The sequence below is a fragment of the Actinia tenebrosa genome, unplaced genomic scaffold (assembly GCF_029948245.1).
Source record: "Actinia tenebrosa isolate PJP-AT-01 unplaced genomic scaffold, QUT_ActTen_1.0 PGA_scaffold8__29_contigs__length_14323225, whole genome shotgun sequence".
Classification (NCBI taxonomy): Eukaryota; Metazoa; Cnidaria; class Anthozoa; order Actiniaria; family Actiniidae; genus Actinia; species Actinia tenebrosa.
Window position 1 is genome coordinate 4,218,895 of NW_028292585.1, and position 18,482 is coordinate 4,237,376.

At 37.4% G+C, this 18,482-nt stretch overlaps 5 protein-coding genes across 5 annotated transcripts; 2 read left to right on the forward strand and 3 right to left on the reverse strand.

Annotated features, from left to right (window-relative positions):
- Nucleotides 1-1,534: 1,534 nt before the first annotated feature.
- On the reverse strand, nt 1,535-2,698 carry LOC148904998 (uncharacterized). The gene has a single exon (XM_089024001.1). The coding sequence runs from the start codon at nt 2,696-2,698 to the stop codon at nt 1,535-1,537; it is 1,164 nt and encodes a 387-aa protein (XP_088880127.1).
- A 73-nt stretch (nt 2,699-2,771) lies between these two features.
- Nucleotides 2,772-7,958, forward strand: LOC116297538 (dynein axonemal light chain 1). The gene is made up of 10 exons (XM_031705823.2): nt 2,772-2,997; nt 3,089-3,127; nt 3,270-3,379; nt 4,290-4,345; nt 4,423-4,478; nt 5,506-5,595; nt 5,671-5,724; nt 6,210-6,246; nt 7,030-7,116; nt 7,573-7,958. The coding sequence occupies exons 1-10, from the start codon at nt 2,995-2,997 to the stop codon at nt 7,617-7,619; spliced, it is 579 nt and encodes a 192-aa protein (XP_031561683.1). The 5' UTR covers nt 2,772-2,994; the 3' UTR covers nt 7,620-7,958.
- Nucleotides 7,959-8,029: 71 nt separating this feature from the next.
- Nucleotides 8,030-11,365, reverse strand: LOC116296986 (uncharacterized). Its single transcript, XM_031705146.2, has 6 exons — nt 11,190-11,365; nt 10,237-10,461; nt 9,195-9,761; nt 8,701-8,733; nt 8,345-8,626; nt 8,030-8,236 (listed from the first exon to the last, which is right to left on the reverse strand). Exons 1-6 carry the CDS (start codon nt 11,323-11,325, stop codon nt 8,079-8,081), a joined length of 1,401 nt encoding a protein of 466 aa, XP_031561006.2. The 5' UTR covers nt 11,326-11,365; the 3' UTR covers nt 8,030-8,078.
- Nucleotides 11,366-13,209: 1,844 nt separating this feature from the next.
- Nucleotides 13,210-16,978, forward strand: LOC116301614 (uncharacterized). The gene is made up of 6 exons (XM_089040793.1): nt 13,210-13,353; nt 14,632-14,769; nt 14,923-15,855; nt 15,934-15,966; nt 16,046-16,327; nt 16,469-16,978. Exons 1-6 carry the CDS (start codon nt 13,242-13,244, stop codon nt 16,624-16,626), a joined length of 1,656 nt encoding a protein of 551 aa, XP_088896919.1. The 5' UTR covers nt 13,210-13,241; the 3' UTR covers nt 16,627-16,978.
- Nucleotides 16,910-18,465, reverse strand: LOC116301831 (uncharacterized). Its single transcript, XM_031711009.2, has one exon. It carries the CDS (start codon nt 18,409-18,411, stop codon nt 17,032-17,034), a length of 1,380 nt encoding a protein of 459 aa, XP_031566869.1. The 5' UTR covers nt 18,412-18,465; the 3' UTR covers nt 16,910-17,031.
- Nucleotides 18,466-18,482: the final 17 nt, after the last annotated feature.

The window sequence follows — 18,482 nt, forward strand, 5'->3', positions numbered from 1 at the left end:
TTACTGGTCAACTGACGTTTCACGTTTGCCGTGAACGTAAATCTAAAACTCTCTAATAGCTCACTTAAGGCAGCAATCAAAGCCGACCTCAGCCGTCCAGAGATCCAACAACATACGAACGATCGGGCTGAGGCAAGACGACAAGGGATTGCTCTAGGTCTCTACAGAAAGCAGTTGCTAATGGAAGGGTTCCAGAGAAATGTGGCAACCATCACTATCGCTAAATGTGATCAGTGATTCAGATATATGCAAACGTATTTGCCACGATGTATAAATGGCGAAGAAATTGAAGGCTAAAATAGTTTTTTAAAAAAATCGCTAATGATTGTTTTATTTCTCTTATTGTTCATTCGAATCATGCAAATGTTTGTCGAACCACGCTATAGAATATAACGTTGACCCTCATGATTGTCCAAGCGCGTTATAGATTGTCAATGATTATGCTAATAGCACTAATGAATTTTCACTTTTGGGTAAATGATTGTCCATAAATGCAATTGTCTGTCATTTGGTGTTATTGAAGTTGAATTTCGCGCACAAGAAAATACATTCCGCGCATATGAATGTACAAACGAGCTATTGATTGTCCATTGATGCCTATGAATGTACACGCATATTCAAATATCGTTATCGAAAGCTGATTCGCGCTAATGATGTTACTCGTGGTGTTGATGAAAGTACATTACACGTTATTGATACAACTATTGGCACAAATGAATGTACATTTTCTGTTAATGAACGGCAAAAGGTGTATGTGTTACCTACATCACTTCCATGCTCTGTTCTATAGACCTCTCTCTAAACTATTCTGAAAGTGGGTAGCAAAAAAAATATGACATTTTTTCTTGTTGGAATTTGTGCCATTTATTTCTCATTCCCCTAACCTTTCATCCAAGATAACAGAGACCTTACGCATGTGGGCAGCAAAACCAGGACTGTGGGGCTAGGACGATGACACTAACATGCTTTCACTAAACAGTTTCCATGCACAAGGTGTTATGCTTGCCATTGCTGTTCTCTCTAGATCATCAAAAAGCACCGGCTGATGTTGCCTGGTGGATGTTTGTCGAAGTGTAAGGTCTCTAATTTTGTAATGGGGTCTATACAGATATGTACTTCATTATACAATGATTAATATGCCAACTCCTTGGACAACTTCAACAATATGAATAGTTCTGTGGACTTTCCCTGGAGCACATGAATATTCTACATGAATGAAGATAACTGAGTTACAGAGAATTGGCCCTTCCCACCAGTAAGCTATGTTGACTGGAACAATAGTTTTTCCCTCTGTTTCCTAAAAATTCAAGCACTTCAGGAAATGTATATGTGGGGTTAAACAAAAATTTTTATTCTTGTGGGAATACACATGGCACCATGTGATCATCCATTCAAAATTTTAAAAAACTACACCGGCGAATCTGGGTTTTTGAATAGCAGCCAATCATGGTAGTAAAAGACCTAGACTGCCCAGATTTCTAAACATCTATACATGCTGCAAGTACCTTGATACAAGATTTGTCAGTCTCCAATTTCACTCCCATATACGCCATGGGGCATGTATATCGCATTTACAAATGTGCATTTCTCTCTTATCATCCTCATCAAGACCAAAGTTATCAAGACCTGCAATCTTTGAGTCTTTGAAATTTATTCTTGTAAGTTCTGGACAGCCATTGCTGATCAGTTCAAACAAACATGGGCAATTCCTTCCCTGGTAAAACTCAAATACATTGATTGCCATAAATGTGTGTAGACGTGGTAAGTGTAATTCTCTTATTCGTAAACCTTTAGACCAAGAAAATTCAAGGTGTTCAAGAGAATCTGACTTCAGTGAGTAACCTTTGAAGCTTTCATTCTTCATTTGTCTGACTTTAATCTTGAACTCCTTGAGTTTATGTAAGGAAGACAAGATTAACTCTAAGACTCCTCCATCAATGACCTTAACGTCACTTCCTATGAAGACGAGGTTTAAGGATTGAATGTTTTCAAATTTTCCCAGGACTTCTGCCATGTCAAGAGAGCCCACGAGTTGACATTTCAAGAAAGAAACCTCTGGACTAAGGGTTGAGAGTTTCTCTAGAACTTCCTTGAAACATTGTGATTGTTGTTCCCTTTGAACTGGTGATAAGTAATGCCAATAAGCCGTCCACCTAATGTCAACATTGTTCAAGTTCCTTAGTGAACAATTTTCCAATAAATTACAAAACGTTTCCATTTCTTTGTCGATGTCAAAAGTAATACGTAGATGAGACAACATGGCCTTTCGTTTGATAAGGAAGTTGGCAAACATTTTCCTACGCTCCAGGTCTGTTAAATATTGAGGTATGTCTTGACTCATATCCAGTACGTGAAAGCAGCGTGCAAAGAGATACGTATCAAATCTGAAGTCTGCAACACGCCACAATCGAGGGTTGAATGAAACATCGTAGAATTTCTTACAAACTTTCATTATTTGCCACATCTCGTGTGGTTTAAAGTTGAGTTTCTCCAGTATCAAAACAATACATTCGTCTGGTAAATCTAAAATAGAAAGAGTGTGTAAATTCGCTTGTTTCTTTGCAGACGTCGATGTTTTAAGCTTACGCATTTTTCTGCATGGTTCATTTTCTGCATCGTTATTTCCTAATCGGACAAGTCTTTTGCCTCTTCGACACCATAGTCTCTCATATGAATTCCTTTTCTTGCGTCTCGACATTTTAAACTACGAAAATACACGAAGAAAAGACCACAAATACACGTGTTAAATTTTTCTCTCTCACTTTGACTTCGTCCGCCATCTTGAAAACAAGTAATAAAAGGAGCGTCGCTGATTGGTTATTTAAGCCAAGATCATCTACAGCCAACCAATCAACGAAGACCTCCAGGACCTCTCCCATAAGCCTTCAGTACATCTCCATGGTGATGGACGCCATCTTGTTTTAACACAACATGAAAGTCGGAAAATAATTTGACAAAAACAAGATAAAAAGCCTCTAAAATCTCTGTTTTAAAATGGTAAGGTACTTATTCTCCGTGATATATCCTAACTGAACTTTTCACGGTTATTTTAACTTACCTTCTGAGTTATTTACTGTCCTTTTTCCAGTCAAAAGGGACGACTATCAAAGATGCCCTCTCCAAATGGGTGAGTTGATTTTGTGGTTCGGCCTCCAAAGTATTTATATTTAATTATTCGTTTGTCATTTAAGCATTACCCTTAAGAGTTATAGAAAGAAGTTTTGGAGTTATAAAAAGAAGTTTTTTAAAGAACTTCTTTTTGTTTTTAGGAGAAGGACAACGAGACCAAAGCAGGAGAAGCTAAAGAAATAAAGCTGTATGCACAGTACCCTCCCATTGAAAAAATGGACGCATCTCTGTCAACGCTAACAAACTGCGAGTATGATTTAGAAATTATTAAAGGCACAATCACATAAAGCAATTTTCAACAGCGTTACAACACAAAGCATGGAGTATTGCAGCATGTAACCTACAGCACAATTTGAAAAAAAAGTGGAAAAGACAAGTTGCAGCAATCTTTGTGAAAAGTAGAATTTGTTCCTACTTTTAGCAATAAATGTGTCTCCTTTGTACTGTGTAAATGATCTTGCAAGTTGTGTCGCAATGCTTTTGCGAGACAAGTTGCAGAAAAAAATGCTCTGTATGATCATGCCTTGAGAATATAAATATCTATGTGCACTATAAGAGTCTTCAAATAAGCCCTTAGTGTGATACAGGGAAGGGGATTTGAATTGACTAAAATTCTGGGGGGGGGGGGGGGGTGGGGTTGGGAAAGGTACCAAGATGAGAATGATACTGTGCTATGTCCCTTGGCCCAGTTGTACATTGTACAAGTGTGCTTAGTACTATACAGAATTACAGAGAGAGTGCAGAAGAAGTACAAAATTGCTAAATCATCACACCAAGCATCTTGCATAGGGTTTTGTTGACTCGATAAAGCCCTTCAAATCTAAGTCTAATATTATATCTGTTATGATCAAAGTCAAGATACATCTTATTCACAGATTGAATTAGGATTTAGCTTGTTAGGTTTTGTGGGGGGAAGAAAACCAGAAAACGTACAGAGAAATCCCTCAAATTAAGAGAGAGACCTCACAAACTCACATGTGATGCTGAGTCCAGGAATCAAACCTGAGACCCTAGACGTGAGAGGCCAATATTTCAGGAATTTCTTGCAATGATGTTATACTATCTGTTTTTCTTTCATGTTAGGAAACTGTCATTATCTACCAACTGCATTGAAAAGATTGCAAAATAATGTAATACTATCTGTTTTTCTTTCATGTTAGGAAACTGTCATTATCTACCAACTGCATTGAAAAGATTGCAAACCTCAATGGACTAAGTATGTCAAAAAAGCTTTTGGTCATACTCTTGATGTGAATACCATTGTAATTGAGATTATCTTATTTATTGATCCAGAAAACCTCAAAATTCTTTCCTTGGGTAGAAATAACATCAAGAATCTAAATGGTTTGGTAAGTAATGAATAAACAATAACAAAGAAATGGTTCATACTTAGCATTTGCCCAAGAAGCTGGAGTAACAAAAACTTAATGGATGCACATTAAGCATGAACCATTTCTTTTGTAACATAGCAAAGCCAAAAAATTCTTTTTGTATTGTATAAAACAGTCTGAACCCTTGTGAATGAATGTTAATCGAAGTGTTATGATCATCCAGCTGACATTTCGACAACCTGAGCGGAAGTCATCTTCAGAGTCAAGTGAAGAATAAAGTCAGATTGATCATATTTATACTGCTATAAATATGAATAACAATATACTGTCATAAATATGACCAATCTGACTTTATTCTTCACTTGACTCTGAAAATGACTTCACTCAGGTTGTTGAAACTACAATCACATCAAACAGTCCTTCTCAGGACTACATCCACCCGGATGATCATAATACTCTGATTAACAAAAAATTCTTCGTTAATTGATCAAAATTCTACTTTCATTCTATAAACGAAATCTTCAGTACATAGCATGTGCTTGTCTCACATCAGGTGTGCAGTCCATGGAGTTATTGATGAATGCTTGTGCACATTAAGTAATCAATCAGAGTGCTCATTATACTTTAGCTATGTTAGATAATGGCAGTGAAGTCTGCTATAATCTGGGGCGGGGGTACTCCCCTATATTCGTTATATGGGTACGTGCCGCCAAACAGGGTATGGTTTTCAGCGATTCTACTCTTGAACAGGGTATATGAAATCACGCTCGCTCTTGAACAGGGTATATGAAATCACGCTCTCTCCTCTCTGGAACAGGGTATCTATTTTTGCAATACTGGAACAGAGCATGGTTTTCAGCGATCTTGCTCTGGAACAGGGTATGAATTTCAGCGATTTTACTCTGGAACAGGGTCAGGGTTCAGAGCGCTCAGCGGCACATCCCTACCCTAAACTGGCAAGAGTAGCCCCCCCCCCCCCCCCCCCGGGGCTATAATCATGTAAAACCTTTGCTTATTAATCACTTGATTGGTGAATTAACTACAGGAGGCTGTGGCAGACACCCTAGAACAGTTATGGATCTCTTACAATAACATTGAAAAGCTCAAAGGCATTGGTGTCCTAAAGAAACTCAAGGTATTTAATTGTCTTCTAGACAACAAAAGACCTGCTGTTGGTATCTTCATTCTGCTTTGTTTCTTTTGTATTTAGGTTCTGTACATGTCAAACAATCAAGTCAAAGTCTGGGATGAGTTCCAAAAACTAGTAAGTCCTAGTGAAGAAATAGAAAACGTGTGCATGTGTTGTGTGCAGTCATAAAACACGTGGGGGTTGGTAGAAACACAAGAGAAGTGTTAAGGGAAAGAAACACGACACATAGCGGAGTGCTTCTGGACACTTCTTGAGCGTTTTGCCAATCCCCAAGTGCTTCATAACTGCACACAGCATAGCAAGCAAGCTTTTTATTTCTTTTATACAAATTACAATTACCCTTATTTTAGATAGGAATGACGCAACGGAAAGTGCACACACATGCAATGTGCTCTCATAAAGCACACGCTCCAAACCAATCAGAACAGGACATTCATAACAGTTATTTTATAATTCTCAATAGCACGTGTGGAATTTTCATTGTGATCATTAGCAGTGCACAACACCAGCACTTACCTCTAGGTAGCTCACTGATATTATATGTGACAAACAGGCTAAGGCTTATTAACTAATCAGACAATACTTTTATCATTTTAAAGGCAGAATTACCTTTATTAGAAGACCTTTTATTTGTTGGTAAGTACTGTCCATACGATAAGCTGGAATATTCACTTCTTAGAATTATGCTCATAATCATAAGCATGGTGGGATTTCAGTAATAAACATTACATTATAGATGTTAACACACATTTGCGCATGGGTTATGCAATAGTCCCTTTCACAGTTCCCTGCACCATCTTGAAAGGTTGCTGTACCTAGCTGTACCTTGGCATTGAAGTGAGACGAACAGTGAGCTTGCATTGATGAGACATGTGAATAATATATTGTTCAAGGCGTTAAAAATGTCTCTATCATTGCAATCTCACCATTCATCTTACTGCAAAGGTAAAGCTACCTTTCAAGATGGCACAGGGAACTGTGAAAGGGACTATATCTGATCATTAATACTGCTTGTGAGAAGGCCAGGGGTGGGTTAAGATAGATTACTATTAATAAAGGAACTTCTGGTTCCTTTTCAGTAGCCATACATGTTTGATGCATGAGTTAAGGAATAAATGAATGGATGGATGGAAGGATAAGGGAATAGATAATAGGGTATTGCTGGGGTTCAATCAGCTGATAAAATTCTTGGAATCTCACTATCTGCTCCAAATGGTGATCAAACACTGACCACCATGTGCTGTCAACCAGAAAGAATTCTATTGAGAATTTGTGATTTAGCTGATGAACATTTCGCATGAGACAGGAAATGACGTCAAATGAAACCATGCAATAGATTGGGTATAGATTCAAGTATAGATGGATTGTACGACAAATGGATAGTTGGATGGATAGACAATAAAAAAATTTTTTAACCAGGAAATCCACTAGAGGAGAAACATTCTACAGAAGGGGACTGGAGAGACCAAGCTACAAAAAGGCTTCCCAAGCTCAAGAAACTCGATGGTAAAATCAAATGTTACATTATACTATATCATACAGGGTGTTCATTATAATAACAAACCAATTTTTACCTATGTTACTTGATTTCTTTCTGCGTGTGATAGAGTGCAAACAATTAATCCGTGAAACACTAATTACTAAATAGTGCTAATTAAACAATAGAAAACAATGGAATTTGCATGACATTGTGCTATTTAGTATTACTAAAGTTTCTTGGTTTTATTGTTTGCACTCTACTCAAAATCCATAGATTTTATGGAATGCAAAATGACCGCCTATAACAGTATAAATTCTTTCTTCCCCTTTTTGCGTAATTTTTTTTTGAAAAATTTCCTCAAAAAGGCGGCAAAGGGCGTGGCTAACCATCCCTCCATCAAAAACACTCTTTATTGTAATAGCTTCCTATCCAACTAATTTCTAAATTTGGCCCTCTAAATCTCTCTCTTCTTTTTTTTAAAGGTGTTCCAGTTGTCAAGGAAGAAGAAGAGGAGGAGGAGGAGGGTTAATGCAGTCTTTGCAACACAATTTCTATTGGTATCGCAATCCTTGTAAAATATTGTACAAATTCTATCAAAATGTATATTTTGCTTGTGGTAAACCTGTTCTTAACCTTATAGAAGATGCTTTTTTCTTCTCCATTCTTGTATGTCATGGCAGTAAGATCTCACTATATATTCTGTGAAAGCATGCATTTCTTAGATTTATCATTTATATTAGAAAACAGGATATTGTCAGTCTCACCATGTGCATATTGCCAGAAGCTTCTGTAAAATGAGCCCATCTACATGAGTTCATCTTTATTGAAAATATACCAGCTTTTATTAAATTTTTAACAAGCTGCTTCATTATTGTGCATATAAATACACACTTGCCATTCAATTGTTCTTACAAGATTTCCCAACTCTGATTTCCAGAATATTTTTAGCTTATGAATGTAAAAGAAATCCATTGGAGACACTAGTATTCTAACAGTATCCTCGAAGCCTGTCAACATCATAGTTAGGTGTTATAGCACACCATGGACGATTGTGGTCTACTCTTGTACAGCCATTGTAGAGCTTTCCTTTATAGATGAATGGAAAGACACAGATGTCACCTGAAGTCGTCTTCTTAGCAGCATTGCCTGTAATAATTAAATATTAGAAGATGAGTTTGTAAAGGTCAGGTGCTGGTGATGTTTGGGTTATGTTACAAGTGATTCTACAGACTGGTGTATCTTCTAATAACTCACCTTCCAGTACATACACATCATTCCCCCACGGTCCTCCCTTGCCATTTCTACAAGTGTTGTATCGTCCATACTTCTTGTAGGAATGTCCTGCAGTTGGACTAGAAGCGCACCATCCTTGGTGTTGTACTGCAAAAACACTCCATCCAAGCTTAGCAGCAGCTAACGCGCACTTCTCGATGGCAAATGGTCTCTTCTGGTAGTTTCCAATCAGGATGTAACTTTTACCTTCCAATGATGGAATGGCACGATTCCACGTGTCTCTGTAACAACCAACTCTTCTAGCTAAAAATCATTAATTTAATTACTAAAATAGAAAGTTTTGAACCATTTACGATAAGGTAAAGCTTCTTGCTCACCACTTAGTCCTTGGGTTATCGTCAGAGGCGTTCCTGAAAAAAGCATCATTTACCATCATTAGAGTTTGATTGAGGCTCAGGTCAAACGCCGAACTTCACATGAGCCGAACCTAATTGAAACAATGGATAGCAAGGCGGTCTTCTTTGATGTCATTAGGTTCGGCTCATGTGAAGTTCGGCGTTTGACCTTAGTCTAAGATATTAGGTAGTTTGGCTGGTCTCTTTTATACCCCCTCATTCCATTAGTGCTCTGTCTTTAGGGTCTTCAATGATAATGTTAACCAATAGACGTCAGTTTTTTATGTGACTGTCCTCTTATTATTGACGATAAATTGCGTCATCACACTGTCAAAATAGTGTGCATCCACGATGCGTAGTGCTCATAAAGCACGCGCTAACAACCAATCAAAGCGCGAGATTAATAGCAGTTATTTTAATATTGCCATTATTGACTTTTTATTCCGATAGCTAGAATTTTCTCCCAGTTGACTTACCTTGTCCAGAGACGCAAGGAACGTTCCTGCTGATGCGCCTTTGATGGCAGCATTTATGCAACCTCGGGTCAATGCAAGCTCCACCACAACGGTAACAACAGGGTACTCGTCTCGACACGACTCTGCCGTTACAGCAATGATGGACTTTTGGGTCATAGCACCTTTGGCCACATACAGCGGAATTCTTTGGAGTGACAATACCATGGCAACACTTATGATGCCTAGGGTCGAAGCACCGCTGACCACATAGATGGAACCCAGGTTTGCAACAAGGTGCATTCTTCAAAACAACTTTACCATTACAGCACTTTTCTCTTCTTGGGTCAAAACACGCTCTTCCACATTTATTAACACAGCCAGCACAGTTTTGTGATTTCAGAATGACCTTGCCGTTGCAACATTGCTTGGTTTTTTGGTCGTAGCAGACGTTACCACAGCTATGTGCACAGCAGCGCCAGGGACGTTTAACGATTTTCTTTTTGCAGCATTGTTGTTGGTGAGGGTCGTAGCATTTCTTGTCACATTGATATTTACATGCTTTCTTAACTGCTTCCATCCTTATTGATCCTAGAATAAGGATGTATTAATGAAGATAATGATGATTATGTTGATGATGAGAATGATGGTGATGATCACGATAACGATGTTGGTGATGGTGATGGTGATGGTGATGATGATGCATGATGGTGATGATATTAATGATGATGATGATGATTATGTTGATGATGAGAATGATGGTGATGATCACGATAACGATGTTGGTGATGGTGATGATGATGCATGATGGTGATAATATTAATGATGATGATGATGATGATTATGTTGATGATGGTGATGATGGTGGTGTTGGTGGTGTTGGTAGTGAGGGTGATGCATGATGGTGATGATAGAGATGATGATGTTGTATTTTGCTTCCTATGTTAGAACGAATTGAATTTCAACCATACCTCTTGATTTCAGTTTCAACAGACTTTTTCTTCATATATTCTATTCATATCATCTATTGTTGGGTCAAGTATTTGTTAGCATTTCATATACTCACCAAAGAATGACCGGTGGTTAAGATCAACGTCACTTTCTCCACCGGTTGCATCAAGCATCATGTCAAGATCTCTCTGTTCGAGCTCCTCATCCACGAAATCCTCCACCTCCTCCTCGTCCTCTTCAACATCAGCGTCGTTCCCTTCAAAAGCATCATTTGAAACATCCCTAGAACTAAAGTCAACTTGTTCTGTCGAGTTGTCATCTTGCTTGTCCACCTTCAAAACTTGAACAAGACAACAGGAAAAAAATACTTGATGAAAAATTAATGAATACCCGTGAAGAAAAAAAAAGCAAAGAAAAAAAATATGAAACACCTACACACAACTAATTAATAATAATAATGATAATAATAATAACAATAATAATAATAATAATGGTAATAATAATAATAATGATTATATGATGATGATGATGACAGAAATTTTGAAAATGACATAAAATATCTCAGTAATTTCTAATCAAGCTTTACTTGTTTTGTCATAAGTTCATTTTAAAATTCAAATTTTGGAGTTTCGTTTGTTTATTTTAGAAATTTAACAACAAACGTCACGTCCGACGACGTTTTGTCCTACGTAGGGGACGCTTTGTCGTACGTGAGAAGATCTGAGATAATTTATGCATGACGTTGAATGTATGACGTAATAGCTACCACTCCCCACTTCCCCCCCTACCCACTCTTCCCTCGTGCATTGCAAACATGAAAAAAGCCGTTGATAGAAAAAAATAAACGAAAACTAATAGTCCGTTACAAATCACTGAGCCAGTTTTCGTTATAACTGTTTTTATTGTTAGGTACGTCAGTCTTTATAAAACTTTCTTTTAGTTTCCGCCTAAAAATATTTGTTAGATTTTTTTTTTTTTTTAGAGTATAATTTCCATGCTTATCTATGATATACAGAAAAGATATGCTTGACATTCTTATAAAATCTAAGAATGTGTCTAAGATCTTACCCTTAATTTTTTCAACATTCAGTTTTGCTGGCAGTGCTTGGAACTCTAGATTTTGCCCGCGATCCAAGCTTTCTAACGTTAGTACGCTAGTCTCGATGAGCAACAAAATGCAAACGAGAAAATTCAACTTCGCCATAATTGCTTCTCTCTCGGCATGCCCGTTTAAAGCGTTTTAAATGGAAAGAATTTAAAATCAGGGCTTGTGGTTTCATTAGCCATGCATCAAGAACCAAACGCTTCGTTTCACAAACAGTGTTAAAACATTGTTGGGGGTGTGTTGATGAGCTGTCAATTACTGACCAATTTATCACGGAACTGTCTTTATTCCATTAAAAAGATTATTTCCATCAACAAAGATTTGAATTCGCGAGAAAAAGTCTCAAAAGTGAAATTTCTGCTCTCTCAAATAATCCAAAAGTTGAGTGCATTTCTACCGCTTCCATGTACTTGTAAAGATCTCTTTGTTTCAATAACTTAATATAATTGAATTTGTCTTTGTTTTAGTTTCACGGTATTTTTTGTTGTTTTATTACTACCACAGAATTTTTGACCAAAGTCTCTTATAATTATATGTTCTGGTTTACATACAATTTCATAACGTTTTTCAAAAAATACAAGTATGAATTTTGGAAATCTAAGGCGGTTACTTTATTATAAATTGTTTATTTAAATCGCCGAATATTAACGTTTCTTTTAAGTCTTTCATGCATACGAAAAGTCGTTGAACTGTAGAAAATTATCTAATGTATATTTGTTTTGAACTTCTTTAGTCTTTTCATTGGGTCTTTCTTTGGCCAAAGAAATTCTATAACAATCCGCCTGATCCGACATTTTGTCCAAGATGGAGGTTCACGCTGCGATAAGTGGCTGAAAAACTAGCGCATTTAGCATCTAGTGAAGGAATGCCAATGATAAATCAGTCAATTAGTAATAACAATGGAATTATGATAGTTATAGTTTGTTTTTGTTTTTTAATTAATTATTCAGTTTAATTTAAATAGTCTTTAAAAAAACTTATTTGAAAGAACGACAGAAACAAAAATGGTATGCTTCACAAGTTTATTCCTTGTTTTGGAGTACGAGTTTGTATTTACATTATAAATATTTATTTTATATTATTAAGACTCGCTCTAATGGTATCGCGCCTTATGCACACCGTATCATGACGAGAAAACAAATTGGGAGCTCCTTCCTCTTTATTATAAGGAAGTTTTTATAATTTGAACTTATAAACTATTTTCCACTTTAAGTACTGAACCAAAATATGTCAACAACCGACGAAAAGGACAACTTTTTTAGACTAAAGTCGCTTGCGTGCTGAAGAACCGAAAAAACTTTTCAAATCCATTAAAGGGTCGGTAATACGGATCAGTAGGGTCGAGAGCGTCCATTGTTATTCACTTTGAAACCGTGGTTAATCATGTAGTGAAAAAAATATTAGTGTTGTTAAAGTAGAATTAGATTCAGGGATGGTAATTAAAGGTTGAGGCAATAAAGATGTTTTTAAAGATGTAAGGGCGCGTGCATAGGACTAGAGTGCAAACAATATAACCGTGAAACTTTAGTAATACTAAATAGCACAATTTCATGCAAATTCCATTGTTTTTTATTGTTTAATTAGGACTATTTTGTACTATTTAGTAATTAGTGTTCACGGATTAATTGTTTGCACTTTATAATACGAACTGTAGTTGATTTTCTAATGCATTATAACATGTCAAACTGTTCAGTGTTTTTTTTGTTGGAAATTAGGATCAATGGATGGATGGATAATATGAGATTTGTCCACACCGACTCGATCGTGTTCTGTGTCGAGAATCAAAACAAACTTACGCCCTATTTGATGTAGTCTTAGTGACGTCACGAACCACATGAAGGACTTGGAGACGTGGGTCAAGTATTTACCCACGCTCTTTTTAAAACCTAACAAACTGATGAAGTGGAAAAAATGGATTCTTTCAAGCATACAAATTAAACACTCATTTATGAATAAAGTGCTCAATAAAGAATTACAAAACGGTGTTTGCCAGCGAAGGTGTCAGAGTGGTGAAAATGGCGAACCGGAGGTTTTTCGCTATAATTCTTCTCCTCAGCTTAGCTGTGTGTGCTACGTCGATAGAAAGCTTTGGACAAACACAAGATTATATACTTAAACCAAAAGCAGGTAAGATGGTCAAATCTATTCTTAAACTTTTTCAAAGTACTTGATGGTTGGTGCTAAACTACTGACTGTATATCAATATGTACTGTTTTATACCACGACAATGCTTATTGGTATTAAGACCATTTAACAAAAAATAATTGCGCTTTTGAAGAACTCAATGGTTTAAAAAATATTTTGAAAATGCTGTTGCATCAGGGGTGGAACATGTTACAACAAGGTATTCATGGATTTGTTTCTCAGTGGCTTTTTCTTCTTTTTCTTTTTCTTCTTCTTCTTCTTCTTCTTCTTCTTCTTCTTCTTCTTCTTCTTCTTCTTCTTCTTCTTCTTCTTCTTCTTCTTCTTTTTCTTCTTCTTTTTCTTCATTTTTTTTAAAATATGAAGTAGCTCGGGTGAACGTTTTTTTTTTCCAAACTAGTGCATTGCGTGCGTACGGCTTTTTGTAAAATTGTTCGATGAATTATGAATGAGCGTCTATTTTTTTGCACCACTTCACAATCAAACAACCATATGCAATAATTATTTTACATAGATTCACATGGTTAAGTTATGATTTTTTCACTTGTTTGTTTATTTATTTTCATGTACGGACTATTAGCCGGTTGATTGGTAGCTTAGAGAATGCAAGTTAAAAAAATTGTTGTTTATAAACTACGGCATTGGAACATGACCCTGGCAGAATTAATACGTGTGTGAATGGAGTGGAAGGGAGTTCTCCAGGATTCATAATTCTTGGTTAAAGAGATAGCCTGTTTGCTTCAGTCATTTACCAGCATTTTTCAAAGGGTTCAGTTCTCGGTATGCCTACGGTTTCAAAGGCGTCTTATCAAATTTATCACGGACTCATTAGCTACTGTTCTTATTGGCTCTTGTAAAAATCGGTTCAACCAATCAGTTCTCTTGGTTACCCATACGTGTCTGTTCCACGTGATTTAGAGAGTCACGGCACTGTTAGACCAATCAAATTGCGCGAGAAAAAATCAGCCAATTGAAATTCTAGAAAACACCACGTTCACGGCACGGCACGCTTACGGCAATGAGCTTTTCACTTATTGCCTTCGACTTTTCATTGCACATAAAAATCAAATGCCAATTACGAACAAGACAAGTGCATTATGGGTCATAAGGAAAGAATGGAATCATGGGTAATATATATTGATATTTTTCAAGTTTTTAGCGAAGGAAGGGAGCTTGGGAAGGGGGGACTTTATATGCCTATATACAACAAACAAAATACTTGATTGCCAATAAAAAATGTAAAAAATACTTTTTTGATTTCAGGCGTTGGAAAAAGACTTGAACTGGCTGGATATGATGAAGCAGAATACGATAAGTTTATATCAATGGATGACGATGATTACCGTGACAACCAGATTGAATTCTCTTTCCTTCTTGATGATAAGCAGGATACCGAGCAAGGTATTTGGAACTACATTATAGTATCCGCCCCCCCCCCCCCCCCTCCCCAATACCAAGCACACATACAAACCACTTAATAAGTAACGAACGAAATAAAACATGCCGGAGCATGTTATACCAACCCTAAAATGGTTTTAATTTTTATAACTACAGAATCATCCATCGATTTAAGAGCTTGCTCTCATCAATGTAATGCAAAGTGTTACGACCCTATGACCCATCAGTGTTGTAACGGAATACTGATGAATGGATTCTGGTCATGCCCTGAGTGCGTTCATAAGTGCGTCGATCGATGCTATCCTAAAGGCAAGGGCTACAAGTGCTGTTCCGGAAAGGTTATTCCCGATGCATGGCCATGTTGTCCACATCACTGTGCAGGGAAGTGTTTCAATGCTGAAACCCAGAAATGCTGTAACGACAAGATTATCGATCGAAATAAAATCTGCTGCAAAGACTATTGTGGTGACAACTGCTACGATCCTAAAAAAACCTCTTGCTGTAATGGACAAGTCATTGACAAAGATGGCAAGTGCTGCACCAGCAAATGTGGACAAATTTGTTACGACAAGGTCACAATGAAGTGCTGTAACAACAAAGTTATCCCAATCTCTGCTACTTGCTGTACTGCTGCACAGAGGGCATGTGGTAAGATATGCTACTCACCCAGTACCCATCAGTGCTGCCACAACAGTCTCATTCCAGTTGGAAGTCCATGCTGTAGTTCTGCACACAGGGCATGTGGTAAGACATGCTACTCACCAAGTACCCACAAGTGCTGCCACAACAGACTTATTCCAGTTAGAAGTCCATGCTGTACTTCTGCACAGAGAGCGTGTGGTAAGACATGCTACTCACCCAGAACCCACAAGTGTTGCTTTGGAAAAGTTGTTCCAAGTTATTACCGTACATGTGGCCAAATATGCTACGATCCAAAGAAATCCAAATGTTGCGATAATAAAAAAGTCACTCCGTTGTCTAGTCCATGTGGTTGTGTCCGTTGCGGCGGTGTCTGTATCAATACAAAATTCCAAAAATGCTGTCATCAAAGAATATTATTGAAAAGTGTGCCGTGCATCTCAGGGTCTGGTAAGCTATTCTGTAAATGACGTCTGTGAATCATAAAATAGTTCTTTATTTTATAGTCTGTTATTTTCTTTCCCACAGGAAATCCTTTAAGAATTACAACAGGTTTAAATGGTGAGTACCCAAAGAATATTGGGATTCTTCGCCTTTCCTCATGATTCATCTATTAAATCCTTTTTGTTTATATTTGCAGCCAGAAGAGTTGGTTGTTACAGAGACACGTGGAATCGTGCCATTCCTACACTGGAAGGTAAAAGTTACATCCTGATTGGAAACTACCGAAGGAGACCATTTGCCATCGAGAAGTGCGCGTTAGCTGCTGCTAAGCTTGGATGGAGTGTTTTTGCAGTACAACACCAAGGATGGTGCGCTTCTAGTCCAACTGCAGGACGTACCTACAAGAAGTATGGACGATACAACACTTGTAGAAATGGCAAGGGAGGACCGTGGGGGAATGATGTGTATGTACTGGAAGGTGAGTTATTAGAAGATACACCAGTCCATATTCACAAATATGGACCGTACACTCTTAAAACATCCCAAATACTAGCAGCACCTGACCATGTGAGGGGTAATCCTTTGAAAGAAATCATTTTAAATAATTGAACTCTTTCAGGCAAAGGAAGTAAAAGAACAACCAAAGGAGACATCTGTGTCTTTCCATTCATCTATAAAGGAAAGCTCTACAATGGCTGTACAAGAGTAGACCACAATCGTCCATGGTGTGCTATAACACCTAACTATGACATTGACAGGCTTTGGGGGAATTGTTAAGCAAGAAAAAAAAAAAACTGGGAGTAAATTTATAATTGTCCTCAAAATCCCTCTAAAACTAAGTCACAGGGCGGATCCAGGAATTTGTTAAGGGAGGGATGCAGCGCACATAGTTAACCCAGGGAGGGGTGCACCCCTTAGAATCAAAGGGAAAAACATTATTTTGTATTGGTTAAATCTTTGAAGTAGGGACACAAAGTCGAACCAGGGAGGGGTGCGTGCCCCCTGCACCCCTCCCCTGAATCCGCCACTGAGTCAAATTGCAGAAACGATGTACTCTCTCTTTGCATGTATGCTAAACAATGTATTTGTGTGTAGAAATATAGTCAATAAAATAATAAAATCAATTAAATTGAGTCCCTCTTTTTACATTGTCTTGACCATTCTACCTAGTTCTTTTTGAATTTAGATTTCTTTGGCTCTTTTCATTAACTCAGCTTCAACTGCTGACACAAGTTTGGGAGAAAGTGCATGCTCACAGACCTGCAAAGTGTAAACCACTTCATCTAAACTATTCTGAGACAAGTCTGCAAAGTCTTGAAATAACATTGCATTTGAGATCTTTTGAAGGAATTTCTTATTCAAAAAGCCTGTTTTTGTAAAAGACCACAGAATCCTTGCAAGTCTATGTAATGACCAACCCCCCAGATCTATTGACATTAATTGTTTCTCAATGAGCTGAAAGAGTCTAGGACTTTTGTTATCAGTATTAGCATATGACCATGCTATGATAACCAAACTTTGGTCATCGAAATACAGTTTTGGCCGAGTTAGTATCTCTCTTTCTACTGCAGCAAATAGATCTTGCGCTTTGATTCGTTGATTGGAAAATGACCATAAAATTACTGAAAGATCTTTTGTTCCATATTCAGACAATCTTTTACTGTTGAGAAGCTCAGATTTAAAGAATCGAAATAAAGGTTTAACATTAACTCCTTCTTCAGAATATGCCCACATTAGCATGATCAAGTCCTGGTTATTGAACTCAGTGATGTCTCGTTCTTGGATATCTTTACGTACAGCAGCAAAAAGCTTAGCACTTGCCCTCATCACTCTTGCAAAAGACCAAACGATTTGACAGAGTTCTCTTGTAGTGAACTCCTTTGCATCTCTCCTCAGAATCTCCTTTTGAATGTGACTAAAAAGAATGGGAGCAGCTATGTTTGTTTTGCCATGTCCCCATAGAATCATCGCTAAGTCTGCATTGGAAAAAGCTTTGAAGTCTTGCTTAGACTCAATAATACTTCCAAAATAGGCAAACCATTCTGGATCCGTTATGTCTAGCTTTCCCAAAGACCATATAATATCTGCTAGTTCAAATTCCTTAAGCTGAGAGCTTTTGTTCTTGATGTCGTTTAAAAGACCCTCGTATAGTTGAACAGCATTATTTTTATCTCTCTTGTATTTAGTATGGTCGTTCGACTTTGCCAAACGTACGAGAACACGTACAAAGTCGCCATCAGAGAGCACCCCTGTACTTTTGTACTTGGCGTAGTTTTCAAGCGCTTCCGATTTTGATCTTATTCCTCTGACACTTTCTTCGATCTGCTTAGCAATTGTTACTACAGGATCATTCCTCGAGAAACTCTTCTTTCCAGACTTTTCAGTGATATTGAAAATAGATTTTGGCGTCGTGTTTTGGGAGAAACTTTGTGCTTGAATTCTGAAGTAATTTGAGAAAAATAAAGGTCGAGAAAACACGTTTTGGTGTAAAAACGAGCACCTTGGACTAAACGCAAGGCATTGTCGTAAATTAGATTGAAGGAGTTTCTTAAAGAAAGCCATACTCTTAAATAATCAAGAATGAAGATTTACACACATTTTTTCATGTTTGTCCTCCATTTTGAAATTTTCCT

Bases quoted from the DNA above. Each gene is read 5' to 3' on its own strand.
- LOC116301831 (XM_031711009.2), bottom strand. From the start codon at position 18,411: ATGGCTTTCTTTAAGAAACTCCTTCAATCTAATTTACGACAATGCCTT.
- LOC116297538 (XM_031705823.2), top strand. The intron at 5,596-5,670 runs GTATTTAATTGT...TTTTGTATTTAG, and splicing joins GTGTCCTAAAGAAACTCAAG to GTTCTGTACATGTCAAACAA. The intron at 5,725-6,209 runs GTAAGTCCTAGT...ATCATTTTAAAG, and splicing joins GGGATGAGTTCCAAAAACTA to GCAGAATTACCTTTATTAGA.
- LOC116296986 (XM_031705146.2), bottom strand. From the start codon at position 11,325: ATGGCGAAGTTGAATTTTCTCGTTTGCATTTTGTTGCTCATCGAGACT. The intron at 8,734-9,194 runs GTAAGTCAACTG...TGCTTTTTTCAG, and splicing joins TCCTTGCGTCTCTGGACAAG to GAACGCCTCTGACGATAACC. The intron at 8,627-8,700 runs GTGAGCAAGAAG...AATGATTTTTAG, and splicing joins GATAACCCAAGGACTAAGTG to CTAGAAGAGTTGGTTGTTAC.
- LOC116301614 (XM_089040793.1), top strand. From the start codon at position 13,242: ATGGCGAACCGGAGGTTTTTCGCTATAATTCTTCTCCTCAGCTTAGCT. The intron at 13,354-14,631 runs GTAAGATGGTCA...TTTTGATTTCAG, and splicing joins TATACTTAAACCAAAAGCAG to GCGTTGGAAAAAGACTTGAA. The intron at 15,967-16,045 runs GTGAGTACCCAA...TTATATTTGCAG, and splicing joins AATTACAACAGGTTTAAATG to CCAGAAGAGTTGGTTGTTAC.
- LOC148904998 (XM_089024001.1), bottom strand. From the start codon at position 2,698: ATGTCGAGACGCAAGAAAAGGAATTCATATGAGAGACTATGGTGTCGA.